General features: G+C 30.8%; 1 protein-coding gene across 1 annotated transcript in view; it reads right to left on the minus strand.

Moving 5' to 3' along the window:
* Positions 1-1,199: 1,199 nt before the first annotated feature.
* The window catches only part of LOC134690073 (sterol carrier protein 2-like), a 31,451-nt gene continuing 8,898 nt past the window's right edge, over positions 1,200-23,752 (minus strand). The window contains exons 2-18 of the mRNA XM_063550050.1: positions 20,140-20,197; positions 19,195-19,266; positions 16,472-16,536; positions 15,837-15,900; positions 15,266-15,330; positions 14,571-14,697; positions 11,920-11,983; positions 11,326-11,412; positions 9,348-9,498; positions 8,823-8,874; positions 7,212-7,307; positions 6,425-6,532; positions 6,036-6,186; positions 4,980-5,070; positions 3,844-3,973; positions 3,077-3,153; positions 1,200-2,096 (exon numbers count right to left, since the gene is read on the minus strand). Of these exons, the coding sequence (XP_063406120.1) occupies positions 2,001-2,096; positions 3,077-3,153; positions 3,844-3,973; positions 4,980-5,070; positions 6,036-6,186; positions 6,425-6,532; positions 7,212-7,307; positions 8,823-8,874; positions 9,348-9,498; positions 11,326-11,412; positions 11,920-11,983; positions 14,571-14,697; positions 15,266-15,330; positions 15,837-15,900; positions 16,472-16,536; positions 19,195-19,266; positions 20,140-20,197 (1,554 nt within the window). The 3' untranslated portion in view covers positions 1,200-2,000. The remainder of the gene's footprint in view (positions 2,097-3,076; positions 3,154-3,843; positions 3,974-4,979; positions 5,071-6,035; positions 6,187-6,424; positions 6,533-7,211; positions 7,308-8,822; positions 8,875-9,347; positions 9,499-11,325; positions 11,413-11,919; positions 11,984-14,570; positions 14,698-15,265; positions 15,331-15,836; positions 15,901-16,471; positions 16,537-19,194; positions 19,267-20,139; positions 20,198-23,752) is intronic.

Genomic DNA, 23,752 nt, shown 5'->3' on the forward strand with positions numbered 1-23,752 from the left:
AACAAAGTTAAGTTTTGGTGGTCAAGTCTATATCTCAGATACTATAAGCAATAGGTCTAGTATATTCGGTGTATGGAAGGACTAAGATATACATGTCCAACTGGCAGGTGTCTTCTGACCTTGACCTCATTTTAATGGTCCAGTGGTTATAGTTTAGTTTTTGTGTTTTGGTCTGTTTTTCTTATACTCTAGGCAATAGGTATTCTATATTTGGTGTATGGTATGGTTATAAGGTGTACATGTCTAGCTGGCAGGTGTCATCTGATCTTGACCTCAATTTCATGGTTCAGCGGTCAAAGTTAAGTCTGAGTTTTGGTCTTTTTTTCTAGTACTATATGCAATAGGTCAACTGTATTTGGTGTATGGAAGAATGGTTAGCTGTCCAGGTCTGTCTGGCATGGTTCATCTTACCTTGACCTCATTTTCATGGTTCAAATATTAGTAATTTTTTATGTTCAGTGGACTGTGAAATTGGGGTCAGAACTCTAATTTGGCATTAAAATTAGAAAGATCATATCATAAGGAACATGTATGCTAAGTTTCAGGTTGATTGGACTTCAACTTCATCAAAAACTACCTCGACCAAAAAGTTTAACCTGAAGCAGGACAGACAAACAAACGAACGGACAAACAGACGAGAAAACATAATGCCCCTCTTCTATCTTAGGTGGGGCATAAAAAAGTGCACAAAATCATCAGACCAGAACAAAATTCCATATTGATCTGTATCTTGTTATGATAAAACCATATACCAATTAGTCCCCTACATGTCTACCAGTTAAAAATTAATTGTTCTGGAACAATATGCTTACTTGATCTATATCTTTTAATGGTGTAAACTATATAACAAATATCAAGTCAATGTCTTCAAGCATGATGACATGAAGGGTGGAAAACTGATTATTTGATTAATTTTTTTAAGTCCAAAGATCAGAACTCAGCACAAGACCTGAACAAACTTCAAACTTGATCTGTCACTTGTCATGATAAATCAATATATCTAATCAATATCTTCAAGCATGAAGAAAAAAAGTGTGAAAAACTGATTTGCCAGAATGATGGATGGACAGACAGACAAACGGATTGCAAACCTAAAGTCCCCTTAGACTTCGCTAGTAGTTGAATAATTAACCTTAAGGGGCTCTAAACTTTTCAACAACAAATAACAATGTATTACGAAATAAAGAAACAAAAGCAACTACTTATTCATTATTTTATCACAATTTTATATAAATACATATAATATTTATCATCCAAAACAATCATGTCATTCTAGCAATCTTACAAAACACAAATTAAAAACCTTTCAAAATCACAAAAAATGATGACCAATAACTTGTAAAAATCAATAGTCTGTATAAATAAATAATCATATAAAACATCAGTATCACTTCACATATTTCATACATTGTTCATTTTGTTTTCACATACTTATGATAAATTAATGTTCCTCATGGTGATAAATACATCCTATCAAACATATACAGAGTACAACATAAACTTTTAATTATTGTGACTAGTCAATAGATATATCAAACTTTTTGTTTATAAAAACATTATAATGTGTAATATCAAAGATTATCAAAGATAATACACATCAAATATTGTTACCAGAATTCCAACAATCTAAATTTCATATATATATTGTTTATATAATAGTCATATTCAGATAAATATTAAGAACCGTCATTTGTATACTGTCAATTCAGAAATTAATGTGTGCATTTATTATTGTGATTTAAATTTTTACGATTTTGGGGAAAATCCTAGTTAATTCATATAAGATCGTTTAAATTATCGACTTTGCAACTCTATTGCATTTTTCACAATAATAAAAACCTTGCATTAATTTCTGAATTTACAGTATTTGTAATTTCATTGTTAAATTTTGTGACAAATCACATAAATAAATTTTTGTTAAACCTTCAAAATTAATTTTTCAAGTTTAATTTTTAAGTCTAATGTTACATCTTTTTATCAAGTCTTCTATATAAGTCTCATTAAAGTTTAGATTTTCCTGCTGCTGACTGGAATTCTCTCAGCTTCATTGCAAGTCCCATATTTCCTTGAATTTTTAGTTTGCCTTGGAAAAAAGCCTGAAATATAAAATAGTTATCCATCATTCATATTTCTTTTTTCATCTGTATTACAGTATATAACAAACTGCTAAGTTAAAATATATTTCACAACATCACAAACCTACACTAGTAATAATCTTAATTTCCCTGTATGGATAAACCACACAATTTTTTTGGTGTGTGTATAATGCTATGATGTCGGCATCGTCTGAAGACACATTTGGTTTCCGGACAACAACTTTAGTTAAAGTAAATGGATCTCTATTAATTTTTTCCAGAAGGTTCAATACCACAAAAGAAAGGTTGAGATTGATTTTCGGGGTTATGGTACAAACAGTCTAGGAATTAGGGACCAAAAACAAACATTTTTGTAGTTTTCTGACAACAACTTGTGTGAAAGTGTTTGGATCTCTCATAAATTGTACTACAAGGTTCCATATCACAAAGAAAAGGCTGTTTTCTATAAGAATAATTACCCCAAACGTAGGAATAAGGGGGTAAAAACAAGCATTTTTCTAGTTTCCAGGCAATAACTTGTGTTTTTAAAGTGTATTGATTTCTCTTGTATTGTACTGCAAGGTACAATACCACTATCTTGAGTGTTTGTTAACTTTGTAATACTTTTGGATGAAAATAACGTCTTGCTAGTTGAGATGCTTTATGATCCTAAGATAAATAGATACATATCAATAAAGTTACAGCACATTTCAATAGTGTGCGCAAAAGTATGGGAAACAATTACATAACACAATGTTCTAAAGTCTCTTGGCCTATATTCAAGACAACCACAAAGGACTGTTAAAATGTTTGATTATCATTGATATATTACCAATGATTTGGAAAAATGCACCTTTACCACAACAGTAAGTCTATATGAACAGACTTCAGATTTGCTGACATTTAATAAACAGCACTACAAAAACTTTAAATTAGCTATAACTTTTTAGTGGATAATGTTTACAATAAATACCTTACTTTTCAGCAAGTTTACTACATACCTGCTGAGGATTCAGTTTTCCCAACATTAAGTTTAACATATCATCATCTTTCATGTTAATTGTTACATCACCTTTGGCTGAAAGAAATATTTTTTAAATTATAAAAAACTCCAAAAAAATAAAACAAATTTGGAATTGATGACTGATTCTAGCTTTAACAAACCCTCTATCAACAGGTGTCTTTTGGAAGTTTACCTAAGTTTTAAGATCCAAAATATTTTTTTATTTGTAAAACTATCAATCTTGTGAGGAAAGGAGGGTTAAGTTCTTACATACATGATTAACCTTCCAACATTTTTTATAAGCCTGTCCCAAGTCAGGAACCTGCCATTCTGTGGTTGTTGTTGGTTGTTATCTGCAATAATTTTCTAAACCATAAATCAGACAATATGTTTTCTCTTTTGAATTGCTTAACCTTTTTGTCATTACTGGGACCTTTTATAGCTGACTAAAATTTACGCTACAGATTTTGCTCATTGTTGAAGGCTGTATGGTAACCTGTAGTTGTTTAAATCCTCATTATTTGGTCTGATGGTTAGATATTTCATTGTCAATCTCACAATATCTTTTTATCTTTATATAACAAGCAAAATTTTTGTCTCTTTCATGGTTTTGATACCCACTGAGACATGGCCTCAGAATGCTGTCAAATGCTTTTAAAAGATAACAATCAATTATTGCCATAACTACAATATAAAGTTCAGTATAGTAATAACTTGGGTATCTTTTATAGAGGGTCAATTTAAGACACATCTGGATAAACTTACGTTCCACACCAAATTTAACTGATCCACTACCATTCTTTGCATCAACAACCCACACACCTTCTGTTCCATCATTGGCCTTTACTTTAAAACAAAAAACTCCCTTCATCTTTTTCACCCATGCAGCTCCATCCTAAACAAAGTAAACAAAATATTTTAAATATTAGTAGATAGTGATTTTTATTAAAAATAACATGCAAACTGAAGTTAAAAATTGAACTAAATCATTAACTTAAATAAAAATAAACTAGAGGCTCTTAAGAGACTGTGTTGCTCACTAAGGTATATGTGCTTTTTCAACAATTTAAACCCCCCTCAATTTTTGTGGATTATTATTTTTTATCTGCACTAACATTCCAGGCATTTTTGACTCCTACAAAATTTCAGTTAATGCATTTTGTCATATAAATTAACAAAATAAGGTTGTGTTTTTATTTAAAAAAAAATAAAAATTTGGAAACTGACAAAGAAAAAAAAGCATTTTAGGTCTTTCTCCATATTGGATTTTGAAATACCAGAAAACATCAGTATCAATCTTTGATAGAATGTGCAAATTTTGAGAGTAGTAGGTAATTTTTGCTTAGAGATTTTCATTTTAATATAGAAAATGAGATGTTTTATCATATTTATGGTTGTATTTTCAAAAAAAACCAGAATCTTTTGTTTTATTCAACTATTTCAAACTTTGCCACATAAGGGGAGGCAACTCAAATGTAAAGGCAGATAATCATTTAAAGGTACTTTTACAATAGAATGTGTTAGGAATTTCTTTATTTTATTATGTAGCAAGAAAACGGGTCTGGTGACTTCATTTTTTCTTTTTCTTGTCTAAAAACAAACTATTTAAGCTTTCTTCTCATATTTTATCTCAAAATTCTAAGGTGCAGTTTTCGTTTTATTGCAGAAAATTGGGTTTTCCATGCACAATCTATACAAAATCTGTCAATTTTGAATAACCTGTAACATGATAATAAGCCAGTGACCCCTTCATGAAATATTTAAAAAAAAAAAGCATGATATAAACTATATTTTAGCAAATTATTAAAAAAATCTATGGATTATGATTTAGACACCCCATCTACCTTAATAACATATTTTTGAGTGCAGATAAAAATATATGACAGCATAAAATGAAATACCTTATCAAGATTGCTTTTGATCTCTTTGAAAATTGCTGCTGACTGGAATTTGTCTTCTGTAGAAGCACTGGTGGCAAATGCTTGAATTCGACTGAAATAAAAACACTTTTAAAAATACATAAAGTTTACTTCTTTGATTAAACAGCAATAATAAATGGTATGGCAAAACAGTTCTTAATTTGTAACAGCTATCAGGTTGTCTGCATATTGACATTGTAAAATATCAGCTGTGAGTTTCAGTTTATAAAGTTTTTTGTCGAGTGAGATGAGCAAGCTCATTCACATAAGCTTCATATTGTGTCCAGCAGCTGGGACAACATCCCTAAAGCGCCTCGAAATGAGGAAAAAGTCATGTGTAAAGAAAAAATCTCTGTGAAGTGATATTGGACATGTTTCTATTTTTTACAAATGACTGAGCTTAACCATTTGTGGTGATTAGTCGCATCACGAAAAGATGTTTGGGGTATGCTAATTTACAAAAAAAAGTAATCTCACTTCGTACCCCGTAAATTTAACCACACATGTGAAAATGTCACAGCTTCGAAAAAGAGCTATCATAAATATCCAAGTTTAAGATATGGACTGTGCAACAGGAAAAAATGTTACCATTACCGCCTACGTAAAAACAATTAAAGATATCGACCCAGCTGAGATTTGATAATATAAATATAATCAAAATCAGATAATAGATTTATTGCATTGTATTTGTGTATTTAACCACCAAATCAGAAGATATCTTGATAAGTACCAGTCAAACTTACTAACAACGGTTCATTCGTTTTGACATTGATGATATATCCGGATAAAATTTATTTAAGCTGGGTTAATGTATTTGACATCACAAAGCCCTGATATGTAATTTTTATGAGGAGCTGAGCAGAGTGGTACAGACAGTGGGAACACAAATAAACACTAAAATCACTTAAAAGAGATATTTATAAGAAATTAAATGGTCCATTTTAATTTAAAGGTTTCTAAAAATGATTCTATTTTACACTTTAAAAAAATCTGAATTTTATACCACATACATTTATAATAACACATAAGATAACTAACCTCTGATTAGGAAATCCTTTTTTATATAATGCTACAACTGCTGCACCTCCCAATCCTATATTGTGTTGGAGAGCAACCTTTGCATTGGATACTTGTCTCTTGTCAGCCATGCCTCTAAGCTGCCAACACAGTTCAGCACACTGAGCAAGGCCTAATAAGAAGAAAACTATGTACTTAACTAGCCTGTTGTTTTAGTATTTAATTCAAAGTCTTCAAAGTATCTTTCTTTTTAAAGAGCTGCCAGAATGTTTTTGTATTTATTGTAAAGAACCCTTATACATAATTCAAAACTATTCTTTTATCTTAATCTTGACAATACATGCTGTTGACTGAGATAAGCTGTAAAATGAGAAAAGTACTAGTTGTTGTTTTAGATATTTTTTACCAACCTGTAGCACCAAGAGGATGACCTTTAGATATGAGTCCACCACTAGGATTGATAACATATTTCCCTCCATATGTATTGTTACCAGAGTCTACTAATTCTGATGCTTTACCTGTAATTTCAAAAACATTAAAGTTAAAAAGTTCAAACAATAAAGGTTATGAAATTAAACAATGGCCATGTGATGACCACACATTTATCCTTAAATTCTGCTCTTATTATTTTCAATTGTATCAAAGCACTGTTCATTGCCATTTAGTTGTTTTAATGTTATATTTACATGTTGTTTATAACAGAATTCCATTAAATCTAGTTCATGATTGATGAGTAAATGCATTGACACTGTTTGACATCCGCCTGCTTGACCTTCATCCCATAATCAATAACTGATTTTTACTTCGTAAATACGGTTAAAAATATAACCAGTGTTTAATGATTTCATTTCGGTTTATTGATGAATGTTGAATTATGCTATCAAAACTATGTTGCAGCATTGTTATTCAATTTTCTGTTTTATTCCGATCATATATTTACCTGTATTATTGTTTCATTTTGGTGCAAAGGCAAAGCACCAAGCAACCCTAACAAATCAAAATCATACCCATAGCCCGGGGGGCTTCGTCTGAACCCCCCTTGAAAACAAAAAACCACTGTTAAAGTCAAAGTTCTGTTCGAATTGTGACTGTTAAAGTTGAGTTTGTGAGTCCAACAACCCCCCCCCCCCCCCTCCCCCCTTTGGAAATTCCTGGCTACAGGCCAGAAAATTAAACCAAAAATTAATATTTTTTTACCTGGAGGACACAACCCGAGAGCTTCATAAGTGATGAGTTCATTACAGGAGAAACAATCATGTAATTCTACCACATTCACATCATCTCTGCTCAAACCTGAATAAACAATTAGTTTTAACACTCATCATCACTTGTTTTTAAACATTACCTTTAAAGATTTTCAATTTTCTTTTAATATATAAGGTACACATTTTAATCAATATAAATTGGTTGAAAAGTTATAAAGTTTCAAGAAATGAACAGGGTAAATAAATCTAAAAAAATACCATTTGGTAAAGTGATAATTGCCATAGTTTTTCCTTGTTCTTGCTCAACATTCTGAGGAAGCAACATCTCTATATTTGAAAAGCTTTCCTTTGAGTGTTTTCAATTTATTCCACTGACACTTGCCTGACCACCAAACATCACCAAATTACCTATATTTTCCTTTAGAAATTTCAGTAAAAAAGGAAGACTTTCAATCTATTGTCAGAAGGTTTGAAATAAACAAAAAGGGTGTTTTTTAATTCCTTGTTTCTTTTTTGTAAAGTATATTTGGGGTATTTGTCATTAAAAAGGAAGGATCATTTTCTGTTTTATTGATGCAGGTTTCTTACAGTAAATGGTTTTGGAGTTTCAAGCATCTTTTCTGTATGTGTAAAAGAATTGAGAAACTATGGAGTGTTGAAAACATTCTCAGGATCTCAGAATAACTCCAATAAATACATCTTATCTGGTCAACTGTCTTTTATTTTCTTTACTTTCCTTTTTCATAGAACAAAACAATTTATTTACCTATAAACAAGCTCAAGAAAAAATAAAAATCAATTTAATGTTATTCAATAACCTGAGGCAGTTCTTCAAATCAATAAAAGAAATGATAAGATTAAAGAGTTATAACAATTTAATATACCAAAAGGGATAAGCTTGGTTTTTACAGGCTGAGTTGAATTCATTTTCGATCTTAACTGTTTGATCGTTAATTTCTTTTGTTTGATAGCATACCAAATACTTATTTTTAGAATTTTAAACAGTTTATTGGCTTGGGCAAGCTACCACTTACAATGATATCAAAAGTGATAAGCCGATAGTTAAATGTACATGATTGAATTAATTAACATTTATTACATGAATACAGTTCTTACTTTCATTGTTTGGGACTTTAAATTAATTAGTAAAGAATGATAGTCTGTAAGACGATTTAATTAAGCAATTAAATAGAATCTTTTGAAGACTTTTAAAATAGATTAAATACATATCTTTTAAGTCCTCTTTTACAAACTGATCATAATTTTATATTCATCATCGATCTTTTAACCACAATGCCTAGTGTGTTGCAATCTTAAACAAAGATTAAAAATATATCTTTGAAGATCCCATTCAGAAACTTATCATAAGTTTTAACTGACTATCCATCTCTTTAACAACAATACTTACTATATTGCCGATCTCGGCAAAAAAAAAAAAAAAATACCGCAAATTCGGCATTTTCCGTCATTGTTCGCGGACCCGATCTTGTCAAAAGTTGCCGCGGACTATACAAGCGAACTAGACTTTTTCCTCGATATTTCGGGATGAAGAAGGGGTGCGGACTATACACAAATGCGGACAATACACGACCGAATACGGTACCTGCATTTTTGAATGCTCTGTCTGCAGCTTTAGCTGTCATGTCATATCCAACCTAAAACATTTTTAATAAATTAATACCATAGGATTCAACTATAACAGAACCAATGAAAGGGTATGTACAGAACAACCTAAAAGTTCCACAATTCAAAAAGTATACTTCTTTATAATTGGAATTAAATTCTCAAAATCCTGCTAATAGAATTTTTTGCAAATGATTCACAGATCCAACACTTCTAAATACTACTAGACAAAATTAATGTACAGACAGACTTTCAACCTTTTGTTCGGGTATCACTATATAACATATATCCTTTCAAAATGGGTTAAAAAATGTTTTGAATTTGATTTTAAAATACAGTCCATATCACAGAAAATAATGCACATTGATGAAGATTTTTCACCCAAGACAAATTAAAGTTTTAGTGTAAAGCCAAAAGATATTGATTTGTCAAGAAGCAGATAAGACTAACATTTGATATTCATTAATATTATTTTAAAATAACGATATGAGGTTTAAATACTTACAGCCTTTATACAACTATCATCCTTGAAAGAACTTGGTAAATCAGTAGCCATTTCCATTGCTACTATTTCTATCGCTTGGTTTTCTAGTCCATGTTTTCTGACAAATTCTTCACTTGCAAGAATAGCAGCACCAGAACCATCACTTGTTGGACTACAATTCAATAAATTCTAATATTTAATCACAAAGCAGTATTGTGTTACATTTGAACTCATTCATACAAAATGAAGATTAATAGGCAATGTAATATATGGGAGATTATTACATTTTCTAGAATACATTATTTAGATATCTTATGGTAATTTGCGTTATTGAGTTTCTATCTAATGGACTAAATCCTTAACTCTTTTTATTCATGTGAGAAGAATAAACTTGGCCATATACAGGATGTCTCTGAAGAGGAGTATTCAGGGTGATAATCTTTGATAGATTTTTTGATTGTTTTCAGTAACGGGATTGCTGTTGATGATTTTATATAAATACCCCACACTTCCTTTTATTCATTCATTTTTTGTGTTTTGCTGAAATATGCCCATGTTTCAAATCGAAATGTTCTAATTTTCTGTTTAATGTCTTTGAGATCAAGGCCACATAAATTATTCACAGGTAACTGTGACCAGTGTTCTCCCCAGAAATTTTGGATAGCATCACATTTTGCGTAAAAAAAATAACTGTATTTTTTTTAATGCCGTTTGTCGCGTCGCCTTGATGCTCTATTTCCTTTATATGTTTTAGTTTATATTGTTCAATTCATAACTGAGAATACAATTAAACTATAACCACAAAAACAGTTGTTTCAGTTTATGTTAAATTATTTATTCATTTATAGTTACAGAATTATTTGTTTCCTCTTGTGCCAAATAAAAATAAATATGTGGTTTCAGTTACCCAACAATAAGTCAAATGAATGAATGGTTCATTATAGATCAACCTGTATATATACAAAACTAAATATATAGTACACAAAAATTAACTATTTTTTATATTATATCAAGTAAAGATAAAGTAGCAAACAAAAAATCAATTTAAAAACTTTTTTTTATCATGTTTATGAAATTCATTGTTTCATGGCACTCAATGAATTAGTCCCAATTGTTTCTTATCTTTACATCAAAATGATATGTATTTTTAACAAAGTTATCTAACAAATAGTCTGTTAATGCGTAGTTTTCTCTCTTGGTATATTTTTTCTGTCTACTGTCCATCTGTTGTCATTATCGTGAAAATTCGGATTTTTGTCATACTGTTCCGGTTCTGATCCGTAGTTTACACAAAAATGTGCAATGGCGGTCGTAGAAAAATTTACGAAAATGAGTCCGAGAATAAACATTGTTTGACAAGAGATTGTGAATGAATAAGACGCTTTTAATGCATTAAATGGATTAAACATAAACTAAAGCCAATTATGATAACTTTTTAAAGAAGTATTAAACTTATTTTAGCTCTAAACCAAAATTCTCGCTCTCGTATTTACCGGAAGAGCAAGAAAGTAATTTTTGGAGAGTTGCACAAATAACATGAATAAACGACCTTTTAAAAAAAAAAAAATCGTTTCAATCTTTGAAATTTCGTAATACAAAACGTAGATTTCGAATTGTTTGTGATTGCATTTTTCCATGTCGAAATTGGCGATTGCAGACACGTGATATTAGTCATGTCACAAATGTCAGCTTGGGATATTCGCATCCAAACAGTTATCACCCTGAGGGCAATTAACACCTAGCTATTTAATCATTTAATTGCCTTAAGTGTCCGACTTAAAGGGATTACAATTAAAGGTGATATAATTTTTATGATCATAATCGATAATAGATGAAAGTTCAAAATTGAGGACAAGTAAAATAGCATCTTCAAAATAATTATAGCGTCGCGGGAATTATTATAGCATCACGGTGAAAAAATATAGCGTCGCGGTACCGCGACGCTAAAACGGCCTGGGGAGAACACTGTGTGACATCATCTTTCTATTTCAATACCTACCAACACTGGAGCTTAGTAAGTGGATCGTGAATCTTGGGAGAATTCATAATTTGTTCTAGGGTGTATTCATCTTGAAACTGTGAATAACTGGAATAAAAAAGGAACAGTGATATAAAGATATTTTCATCTTCCAAAAGAAGAATGTAATGAAACAAGTTGAACACTATGGGTTTTGTTTATTACTGAAGGCATTTTAAATCTATTGTTTAATACATACATGACATAGAAAAATATTAGAAAATGTTAATTTACCAAGTAAAAATAAAAATATGACAATTTTCTTTTCTCTCAAAATTTCAATTTGTACACAAAACAGTTTGCCATTGTATAAGTCATATTTGTTAAACTTCACTGTTCAAAATCTTGTAGGAGATAAATCGATTACAATATAAGAAGGCATGATCAATCATCATCCTAAAACCTATTAGAATCTTGCTAATAATGCAGCTTTTGTGAGCATTTTTTTTGTATCATGACAGAAATTTTTGTTATTTGTTGAAATGTGATTTTAGTTTTTCAGTGGGTTTGGATTACAGGTTTGTTGTATTCATGTCCTATTATATCCTATTTTTAATTAATAATAACTAAACTTACGGGTTATTTGTTGAATGCTTGTGGTTTTTATGAGCAATTTTGGCAAAATGAATTGGCTTAGTACCTGAAAACATTAAAAAACAATTTTCTTGAAACCTGCCTCACTAACCTGACTCTTAAAAACAAATAATTATATGTATTATCTTCATGTTTTCTTTGATGTATTAGTAAAGCTATCATAAATTGAAGTCATACATTGTTACATCTTAACAAAGAAACTACTTTAAACTAAACAGAATATACATTTCAGTTTAATATTTAGTTATTATTCATGATTTTTTTTTTTTTAAAGCAATCAACAAAAGCAATGCAGCAACTCAAATGTTTTGTCTTAATTGTTAAAATTGCATAGTATTACTCGATTTATTTCACTTGACTGGGCGGAGTTTAACTGGTTCGCTCATAATAAACCAGTCCATCTATAGATAGGTGTATTAGGATAAACTCATCAATGAAGTGTACAGTAATTCTTTTGTAAATTCCTTTGATGACACTGATAGGTGATTAGAAATCAGTAACAATTATAACGGCAATCATCCTCATCACACACATCTTCAAATAGACTGTCCTTATGCAAATTTAAACCTAGCTCCGCCCAATCAGTTGAAATAACATTGGTAATACTTTGAGTGGAAATAAGTATTATTGCATTTCTTTTAAGCTATAAATATAAGCTTATAGTATTTGTATGTGCCATTCTCTTTCTCTATGTTCCAAGTGTTTCAGGTGAAATTCTCTTATATTTAATTCAAGTGTATTCTCTTATGTTGAATTCATTCTTGATCTAACTTCTCCTTTCAGTACTTCATTTTTTCTCTTTTCTGGTGCATTTCTGTAAATATTGACAATGTAATTTCCCATAAGAACCCCTTTCAGAGCTAAAACTGTACCACTTTTACTATGAAGTTTTGAATACAATCTTATCCTAGAACTGAAAGTTCATATGCACTACATTTTTTTCAAAGGTCAACATATAGGGCTGTGTGGCATATTTTCAACGTTTATATGCCCTGAACTTCTCACAGTTTAAACTAACACCAATTTTCCTAACTACCGGGTAACCCATACCTTGAATAAAAGGTTACCACAGATTTCAATATAGAGAAATTGCACATGTATATTTACTGGTAACATTCCCAAGTTTTGTCTCTATGAGATGAAACACAGATATCATAACTGGGAACCAGTATGTAAACAAAATTAATTTTCTATGAATATTCTAAATCTCCCCAAAAGAGGCGTGGTTTGAGAGACAGCTGTATTTACAAAGTGCAACCTTCAACTGTACATTTATCTAAATAGTTTTTCAGTCAATATCTATTATGTGCCCTACCTCATGACCCCTAAATTTTATACTGTCAGGTTATCCGATGTTTAGATTAAATGTATAATTCCATGATTTCTAATATAAATGAGAATCCATAGAAATCGATTAAAAAACAAACTGAAATAACTGTTTTTGAGGTGCAAACTTTATGATATTGGTACTATAAACATTTTACATGGAAATCAACACAGAGTCAAACATGACAGATATTACTTGAATATTTTTAATTTGAAAGTGCCCTTTCTCTTTTGTACTTTATTTTACACAAATTCCCTGTTATTTACTTCGATTTGCTCCATTTAATGCCAACAATCAAAATATCATGTTTCATTTAATTTTACTGTTTAACAGGTACAATATAATACAAGAGGCTGTCACAACGACAGCAAACCAGATTTATTAGCATTTATTTGTGTCCTGGCAATATCACAAGAACCATTACTGATGATTGGTGAAAGTTAAAATTGTCAATATCAAATTTGACCTCTATTTTGTCATCAGTATCAACATATTAAAATTTGAAAAGCTTAGATTGAATGGTTTGTGAGTAAATGCAACAACGTGAATGGAAACACCATTTTACGATCTTTCAAGAACCATAACTCCTGAACGGTAACAGTCAAAATCGTCATTATTGAACTTGACCTCTATTTTGTCATCAGTAACAACATATTAAAATTTGAAAAGCTTTGGTTGAATGGTTCATGAGAAAATGCACGGACATGAAGGAAACACCATTTTTCAATCTTTCAAGAACCATAACTCCTGAACGGAAAAAGTCAAAATCGTCATTATTAAACTTGACCTCCATTTTGTCACCAGTAACAACATATTAAAATTTGGGAAGCTTTGGTAGAACAGTTCATGCGTAAATGCACGGACACGACTGGAAACGCCATTTTTCAATCTTTCAAGAACCATAACTCCTGAACGGTAGAAGTCAAAATCGTCATAATTGAACTTCACCTCCATTTTGTCACCAGTAACAACATATTAAAATTTGGGAAGCTTTGGTAGAACTGTTCATGCGTAAATGCATGGACACGACTGGAAACGCCATTTTTCAATCTTTCAAGAACCATAACTCCTGAACGGTAAAAGTCAAAATGGCCATTATTGAACTTGACCTTCATTTAGTTGTCAGTAACAACATATTCAAATTTTAAAAGCTTTGGTTGAACGGTTCTTGAGTTAATGCACGGACAACATTTGATTGCCGCCCGCCGAGCATCCCCAATTCAATAACAGACATTTTTATCAGAAAAATCCGGTTAAAAATAGTCATTAGAACATTTGTTTAATAACTGTAAAATTAGATGCATACCATATTTTTCCATATGTTCCCTGCCAGCATTACCAAACATCTGAGCAGCCATGGGAGCCTTTTCTATACCAAATGTGTTTGCAATAACCATTACATGCTTGTCCATTGGATTTGTACGATCCTGGAACTGTTAAAAAAAATGTTTTTTTTATTCTATTCATATAATTTATTTGAGTCTTATGAAAGATGGTTGTCCCCTGTCACAGCTATTCATTCATTTGTTTATTTTAACCATGTTAAAAAGCTATACATATTTATAGAAATTATAAAACAACATAGATTTTATGAATAGGTGCAGATCTAAAACAACTGTTAAAATAATATGGAAGTTTAGTTTCTGTTTAATGCATTGTGTAAATAGAGTTGCTTACTATTTCATAGTTTATCTGGCAAGACATGTAACCAAAGATTCTGAATTCATACCGCTCAATTTCTGTGCACTGTGTAAGCAATATTACTCATAGTTTTCATTTTCATAATTATGTAATGAATAATCTATTTTAGAATTATTTGAGCATAAAAGTTCATTTTTGCAGAAAAAAAAAGAACCTACCTGCAAAACCAATGCTCTTACTCTCTTTGAGATAGTTATAAAAATTTCATAAGAACCATAAAAGCTACAGTTCTCCAGCTAAACAGACCCCTCATATTAATACAACCACACACTACAAACTGGATAAATTCAATATACTTACAGTAGTTTTCAAAGAACCTCTGCTCATCTTTTCAAACCCCAATGCCAAAACACAATTTGCCAAACCTATATAAAAGAAAAAATAGTATATCTAAAAAGATTTTTTCCTGAAATACAGTTAATGAACAACAGGCAGTTAGGCATGTAACTGATTGGAATACAGTTCTTATTTCTTTTTTCCTTATAACTAGTTATTGACACAAATGTAATGTAGACATTTTTATAAATTAATTATTTCTGGACCCAGCATTTGAAAATTGGAGTAACAAAAAAATGGTTGACTCAGAGTCAGAATAGTGCACCCAGGAGGTAGATAGCAATACAATCAAGTGTATGACTATTTGTCAGTTCATTTTAGTTAATCTATTTCCTTATCTGACCTCTATATTCCTTCCATAATTAGTAATTTTCCTCCTTTAAACATCTGTAATTCCCGTATTTAATAGTATCTACAGAATGTTTATACCTCTATGTATGTACTGTTTAGTTGTCATAACAGGATTGATACAGAGGCACAGGCATTGTTCACCTATAGTGGGGAAAATAATCTTATAACAAAAACCCAATCTTACCTCCTTCAATAAACTGTTTTCCCATAATGAGAGCAGTAGAGCCTGTAGCACAGTTGTTGTTAACCTACAAAAGTTATATATTGTCGGTTTAACATTATAAATACTATTCCTGTTTAAAGTGCTACAATAGAGGTGCTCAAATCAATCTAACAGAACACTAATGCAACCTGTAAGTAGCATCCAAAATCCTAAAAGCACAACATATCTGTTATTCTTTCAGTTTGTTAGTTATTTTTTCAATAAATGCTGTACACAGACTCTTTAGCATTTTAGTAGACCTCTGATATTAATTAGACTTCCAATATTAATACATGATAATGAGAAACACTATGAATGGTGAGTATATTGTTTTGTTCAAAACTGAAACATAAAATAAATAAACTTACACTTAATCAATTAGATGGATATGATTTATCTATTTAAGACTTTCCAGGTAAAAAGTATGAGAGGGTTAATCTCCACTTGATATATTTGTCTATGGGTTGTAGTGGTGCTAGCAAATACAATTCTGTTACAATAGAAAATAAAAATAATTGGGGATTGGCTTTATGGAAATGTTTTGTTCGATTGTTCCATATTTTTGTCCCCTGGAATAACCCTTAGAGGAGTAAGTGTAAATCAATGACAGAACTTACATTGAATACTGGAATTCCTGTTAGTCCTAGTTCATACACAGCTCTCTGTCCACAAGTAGAATCACCTTAAATTAGATTTATTATATAAGAACATAGATTTTACAAGATTAACTTTAGGATCCTCCTCCCTTTATTCTAACAATGAGAATATTACATTAACCAACCAAAGGAATCAACACATAAATTGTATGTTATTGTCGAGAAGACCGCGGGACCGGCAACGTATCAGAAGTCACATTGTATCTAAGATCGACGTCACATGGTGATGTCTCCTTATCTTCTCTTAGTAACTAGTAAACGTCAAACTACAAAGCTGTTGTGTATTTTATCAGAGTTATATTGTAAGATATCGTCCCCACAGTTATGTCATGCTAACCATATCCCAACCTGTAATTCAAAATACTAGATAACATGAAAGAGGTGTCTGACAGATCTGGTATTCATGCCGACTAATAGAGTATTATATGTACAAGTCAAGCTGTAGACCAAATATAAGTCATTCTGTTCAGTAGTACTATTGATATGTGTTAAAATATTTCAGTTTCTTCAACACATTGAACCAGATGCTCCGCAGGGCGTAGCTTTATACGACCGCAGAGGTTGAACCCTGAACAGTTGGGGCAAGTATGGACACAACATTCAAGCTGGAGTCCGCTCTAAATTTGGATTGTGATTAAATAGTTGACACAGCATAGGTTTCTGACACAGAATGAATGTATTCAAATGAACTTAAAATTTTTGTTTTCTCTTAGAGCAATTCACTATGCTGTTGAATATTAATCCTCTCAAAAAAATGTTTGAAGAAATTTTCTTTTTATTTATGAAATTTCAAATGAGAAAAATTGAACCCAATTTTATAATCACATCCCCCTTTCCCTTATTCCAAAACTAATTTCAATTAAGATATTCTAATGGAGTTTGCAACAATTACTACTCATTTAAATACATCATAAAATATTAAGATGTAAAAAAAACTGCTTGTTATCACTGAATGGTAAAGATTATTTAAATTTATCAGTTGGTAGTAAAAAGTGAATATACATTGTATATTGTATATAACGAAGATTTAAGTTGATTCTGGACAAAGAAAGATAACTCCAATTAAAAAAAATTCTTGCAGATATTTCTTGCTTACTTTACTGGACAAAGAAAGATAACTCTTAATTAAAAAAAAAATTGCTATTTCACAATATTGTGAAATAAGATATTTCTTGCCATTGCACAATACTGTGCAATTGAAAAGACTTGCTATTGCACAATACTTAATATAATAATTTTAGATCCTGATTTGGACCAACTTGAAAACTGGGCCCATAATCAAAAATCTAAGTACATGTTTAGATTCAGCATATCAAAGAGGCCCAAGAATTTGATTTTTGTTAAAATCAAACTTAGTTTAATTTTGGACCCTTTGCACTTTAATTTAGACCAATTTTAAACTGGACCAAAAATTAAGAATCTACATACACAGTTAGATTTGGCATATCAAAGAACCCCAATTATTCAATTTTTGATGAAATCAAACAATGTTTAATTTTGGACCTCGATTTGGGCCAACTTGAAAACTGGGCCAATAATCAAAAATCTAAGTACATTTTTAGATTCAGCATATCAAAGAACCCCAAGGTTTCAATTTTTGTTAAAATCAAACTAAGTTTAATTTTGGACCCTTAGGACCTTAATGTAAACCAATTTGAAAACGGGACCAAAAATTAAGAATCTACATACACAGTTAGATTCGGCATATTAAAGAACCCCAATTATTCAATTTTGATGAAATCAAACAAAGTTTAATTTTGGACCCTTTGGGCCCCTTTTTCCTTAACTGTTGGGACCAAAACTCCCAAAATCATTACCAACCTTCCTTTTATAGTCATAAACCTTGTGTTTAAATTTCATAGATTTCTATTTACTTATACTAACGCTATGGTGCGAAACCAAGAAAAATGCTTATTTGGGTCCCTTTTTGGCCCCTAATTCCTAAACTGTTGGGACCGAAACTCCCAAAATCAATACCAACCTTCCTTTTGTGGTCATAAACATTGTGTTTAAATTTCATTGATTTCTATTTACTTTAACTAAAGTTATTGTGCGAAAACCAAGAATAATGCTTATTTGGGCCCTTTTTTGGCCCCTAATTCCTAAACTGTTGAAACCAAAACTCCCAAAATCAATCCCAACCTTTCTTTTGTGGTCATAAACCTTGTGTCAAAATTTCATAGATTTCTATTAACTTAAACTAAAGTTATAGTGTGAAAACCAAGAAAATGCTTATTTGGGCCCTTTTTGGCCCCCAATTCCTAAAATATTGGGACCAAAACTCCCAAAATCAATACCAGCCTTCCTTTTATGGTCATAAACCTTGTGTTAAAATTTCATAGATTTCTATTCACTTTTACTAAAGTTAGAGAGCGAAAACTAAAAGTATTCGGACGACGACGACGCCAACGTGATAGCAATATACGACGAAAATTTTTTCAAAATTTGCGGTCGTATAAAAATGAAAGTATCAACTAACAGGGAGTTTGGTGTCTGAAACATCCCAAAAATTTAATCACATTTCAACTCATCACTGTTAAGCTGCTAACCAAATATGAAGTTATGCTGTTTGGTATAAATAATTAGAAATAATTGAAAAAATTAAATTATGTAATCACAATATCACCACAACTTCTAAAGCAGTAATACATTTAAACTCCACACAGTTCAATTATATGACTTACCATAAACATAACCAATACATGCTTGTTCTATCTGTTCAAAGCTCACTCCTGCATCTTGCATTGCTTTTGTTGCTGAAAAGATATATTAAAATAAACTCATAACAATTGTACTCTAATTCTGAATAGTATTAATTTGAATTAAAATATGATAAAAAGTGTACACTGCTTCAAAATTTCAAAAAGAGGCCCTGCATGTAAAAGCTATTGTTTTCCCCTAGTTTCTGTTTATTTGATACAAGCAAGGAATACGAGATACAGGTATTGCTTGATATCAACTGGAGTTATTTAAATCTAAATGATCATAAATGATTTTAAGGATTATTATTACTGATATTATTGAAAATAAGTTACTGAAGCTGATATCAAGTACATAGCCTGTAATTCAGTTGTTTTGATTGCTGATTATCAGATTTGTTTTTCATTTATTTTTTTGTACATACAAATTATGGAAATTGGTTTTGGGTATCTTGACTTATAATCTAACCCTATGACCCTATGTCAGATTATAAATCAAGATTGCCAAAACCAAACAGTCAAATAGAGAGATAACTATTAGGGCACCAGAAAACACCAACTAGTTGACAGGGCCCATTTTAACAACATTTAAAAAGTCTGCAATTAAGACAGCATAATGATTTTCCATGTCAACACTGGTTTGAATGAGAAAACAAGACTTGGACAAAATGTTGGAGGAAAATACCTTTAACAAAATGTTTAAGAATACTCAATGATAAAACCTTAATTTGCCCTTTATATCAGATGAGCTAAAAAAGAAAAAAATATCTATTATTTTACTTATAACTAAAAATATCCCCTAATCCTAGTACATGTAAGAAGAATATTGACGTGTAGAGTTACATACTCTTACTATTCCAAATTGGTTCATCCAATAAAAAAATATCTTTTCCCAGCTCAATTTTGCCTCAAATATGTTTTATTTTTTACCTGCTTCTTTTGCCATCTGTGGATAATCAAAATCATCTCTTCTGCCTGGCTTTTCAAACTAAAATTAAGGAGATTAATGAAGTTAGTGATTTACTTTCTTATTTGTTCTATTGTAGAAATTTTTGTATGACTGATCACTGCTTCAGTTAACATCCAGCAACAAATTTTGCATGCACATTTAGTATGTTAACATGTTATTGCAGTTTGAAGATCGTCAAAGTCAGATTTTCAAGGTAACATTTTGAAGGAAAAGTGATTATTCCATAATGTTCATGTTTATCATTTCTACATGTAACTGTTGATGTATGAACAATTTTATATTTGTGCACTTTGTCCTCAGTCTGGCATATACTTTCAGGTCGTTAAATATCCTTGCATTGACCTCATACAAAGGCTATAATTGTATAACACGTAGGGTAAAAAGACATGTTGTGATCGTATGCATCTGACATGTCCAGCACAAGGTACAGGAGATTATAATTAATTTAACTATATCTGTTAGTATTTCTGTAGTTAAAATAACATTAAAATTGCTAAAATAAATTATTTATCAAATAATGTTGAGACTGTTTGATGCCGTAGATATTGTGGTACCCTAGGCCTATTTCCAGTTGTACAATGGTGGGATTTTTTACTCCAATAAACCAAAACAAACAGTTTCAACAAAATTTAATTAAATAATAATGTTTTTTTTTAGATTTTTTTGAGAGAAAAAAATCTTATTTTAACAAGAATAATATCATATCTCCATGACCTCTTTGGAATGGCGTCCAAATAGCAGTAAGGTATATTGAATAATTCTAATATTATTCTTCTTAAAAATGAACATACATGTTATTTTAGTTGTTATCGTCTCTCAAAAATAAAGAGTCTCAAGATAATGCCCCTGTTAGCTATAAAGGGACATCACTAAGAACTGCAAAAGTGACACTTCCAAAAATGGACTTGTACTGAATTTTGTGATAAAAAGCATTATGTAAACATTTCATTACATTTAGTTGAAACAAACTCAATTAGACAACAGAAACGAATAAATTCAGCAATTTTTCGTTTGTAAAGGGACATAACCCTAGAACGGTCATAAAAGTGCTTGTAAGCACTAAATGGTATATTGTTTCAATTTATCAGTAGGAATTAAAATTGAATATTGCATTGTATAAAGCATTGGTTGAAGTTGATTCAACTACCATTCTGGACAAAGAAAGATAACTCCAATTTTCAAAGAAGACTTTAAATTTTTTTAGAAATAGAGGGTAGAAATTGCTTTAATTTATCAGTAGAAGGCAAAATTAAACATTACATTGTATAAAGCATTGATTGTACATGTAGTTGATTCAACTATAATCATGAACAAAGATGGTAAAAAGCATCGTGTATAAGTTTCATAAAATATTGAGGTAAATTTAAAGACCAAACAGCCTATTGTTTAAGCGCATCAGCTAACACAACTTGGTAGTGACATAAAAGCTCTATGACGTTGTTTCTAGCAATAAAAACCAGATGCTCCGCAGGCCAGAGCTTTATACGACCGCAGAAGTTGAACCCTGAACTGTTGGGGCAACACAACATTCAAGCTGGATTCAGCTCTAAATTTGGATTGTGATTAAATAGTTGACACAGCATAGGTTTCTGACACAGAATGAATGTGGTCTTATTAACTTAAAATTTTTGTTTTGCCTTTGAGCAATTCACTATGCTGTTGAATATTAATCCTCTCAAAAAAATGTTTGAAGAAATTTTCTTTTTATTTATGAAATTTCAAATGAGAAAAAATTGACCCCCCCCCCCCAATTTTTTTTTTACATCCCCCTTTCCTTTATTCCAAAACGGATCTCAATTCAAATTTCTAATGGAAATGCAACAATAATTACTCATTTAAATACATCATAAAATATTAAAATGTAAAAAAAGTGCTTGTTATTACTGAAAGGTAAAGATTGTTTTAATTTATCAGTTGGTAGTAAAAGTGGATATACATTGTATATTGTATAAAACAATGATTTAAGTTGATTCAACTACTATTCTGGACAAAGAAAGATAACTCCAATTGAAATGTCTTGTTATTGCACAATATTGTGCAATTAGATATTTCTTGCTATTGTGCAATACTGTGCAATTGAATATACTTGCTATTGCTCAATACTGTGCATTTGAAACTTCTTGCTATTGCACAATACTGTGCAATTGAAAATTTCTTGTTATTGCTGAGTACTGTGCAATTGAAAATTTCTTGCTATTGCACAATACTTAATATAATAATTTTGGATCCTGATTTGGACCAACTAGAAAACTGGGCCAATTATCAAAAATATAAGTACATGTTTGGATGCTTTATACATATCAATGAACCCCAAGAATTCAATTTTTGTTAAACTCAAACTAAGTTTAATTTTGAACCCTTTGGTCTTTAATGTAGACCAATTTGAAAACAGGACCAAAAATTAAGAATCTACTTACACAGGTAGATTTGGCATATCAAAGAACCCCAATTATTCAATTTATGATGAAATCAAACAAAGTTTAATTTTGGACCCTTTGGGCCCCTTATTCCTAAACTGATGGGACCAAACCTCCCAAAATCAATACCAACCTTCCTTTTATGGTCATAAACCTTGTGTTTAAATTTCAAAGATTTCTATTTACTTATACTAAAGTTATGGTGTAAAACCAAGAAAAATGCTTATTTGAGCCCCTTTTTCCTAAACTGTTGGGACCTTAACTCCCAAAATCAATACCAACCTTCCTTTTGTGGTCATGCATGTTGTGTTTAAATTTCATTGATTTCTGTTTACTTAAACTAAAAGTTATTGTGCAAAAACCAAGAATAATGCTTATTTGAGCCCTTTTTTGGCCCCTAATTCCTAAACTGTTGAAACCAAAACTCCAAAAATCAATCACAACCTTCCTTTTGTGGTCATTAACCTTGTGTCAAAATTTCATAGATTTCTATTTACTTAAACTAAAGTTATTGTGCGAAAACCAAGAAAATGCTTATTTGGGCCCTTTTTTGGCCCCTAATTCCTAAAATGTTGGGATCGAAACTCCCAAAATCAATACCAACCTTCCTTTAGTGATCATAACCATTGCGTTAAAAATTTCTTAGATTTCTATTCACTTTTACAAAAGTTAGAGTGCGAAGACTAAAGGTATTCTGACGAAGACGACGACAATGACACAGACGACTACGCCAACGTGATAGCAATATACGACGAAAATTTTTCAATTTTGTGGTCGTATAAAAATGTCAAATTATAACGTCTTATTTAGCGTTTTCACAGATTCCAACATGGTGCGCCTTTAAAAATATGTCCTTAAAGAAAATAGGAATTAAGCGTCAGTTGATATCTTATGGAAATTTAGCTCAAATGGACACAAAAGATGCTCCACTATATTTAACCTTTGTTCTAAATAAAATATTAATTTGAATCTCGACTTTTTGCATTTGCGCCGATCTGCATTTTTTTTTCATTCTTTCAAATGCATAGTTTTTGTCTTATATTTTCCCCGATCTGCATCTATTTATTCTATTCTTTCAAATGCGTAGATTTTGTCTTATATTTTCGCCAATCTGCATCTATTTATTTTATTCTTTCACTTGCATAGATTTAGTCTT

This window comes from Mytilus trossulus, chromosome 1 (assembly GCF_036588685.1).
Source record: "Mytilus trossulus isolate FHL-02 chromosome 1, PNRI_Mtr1.1.1.hap1, whole genome shotgun sequence".
Taxonomy (NCBI): Eukaryota; Metazoa; Mollusca; class Bivalvia; order Mytilida; family Mytilidae; genus Mytilus; species Mytilus trossulus.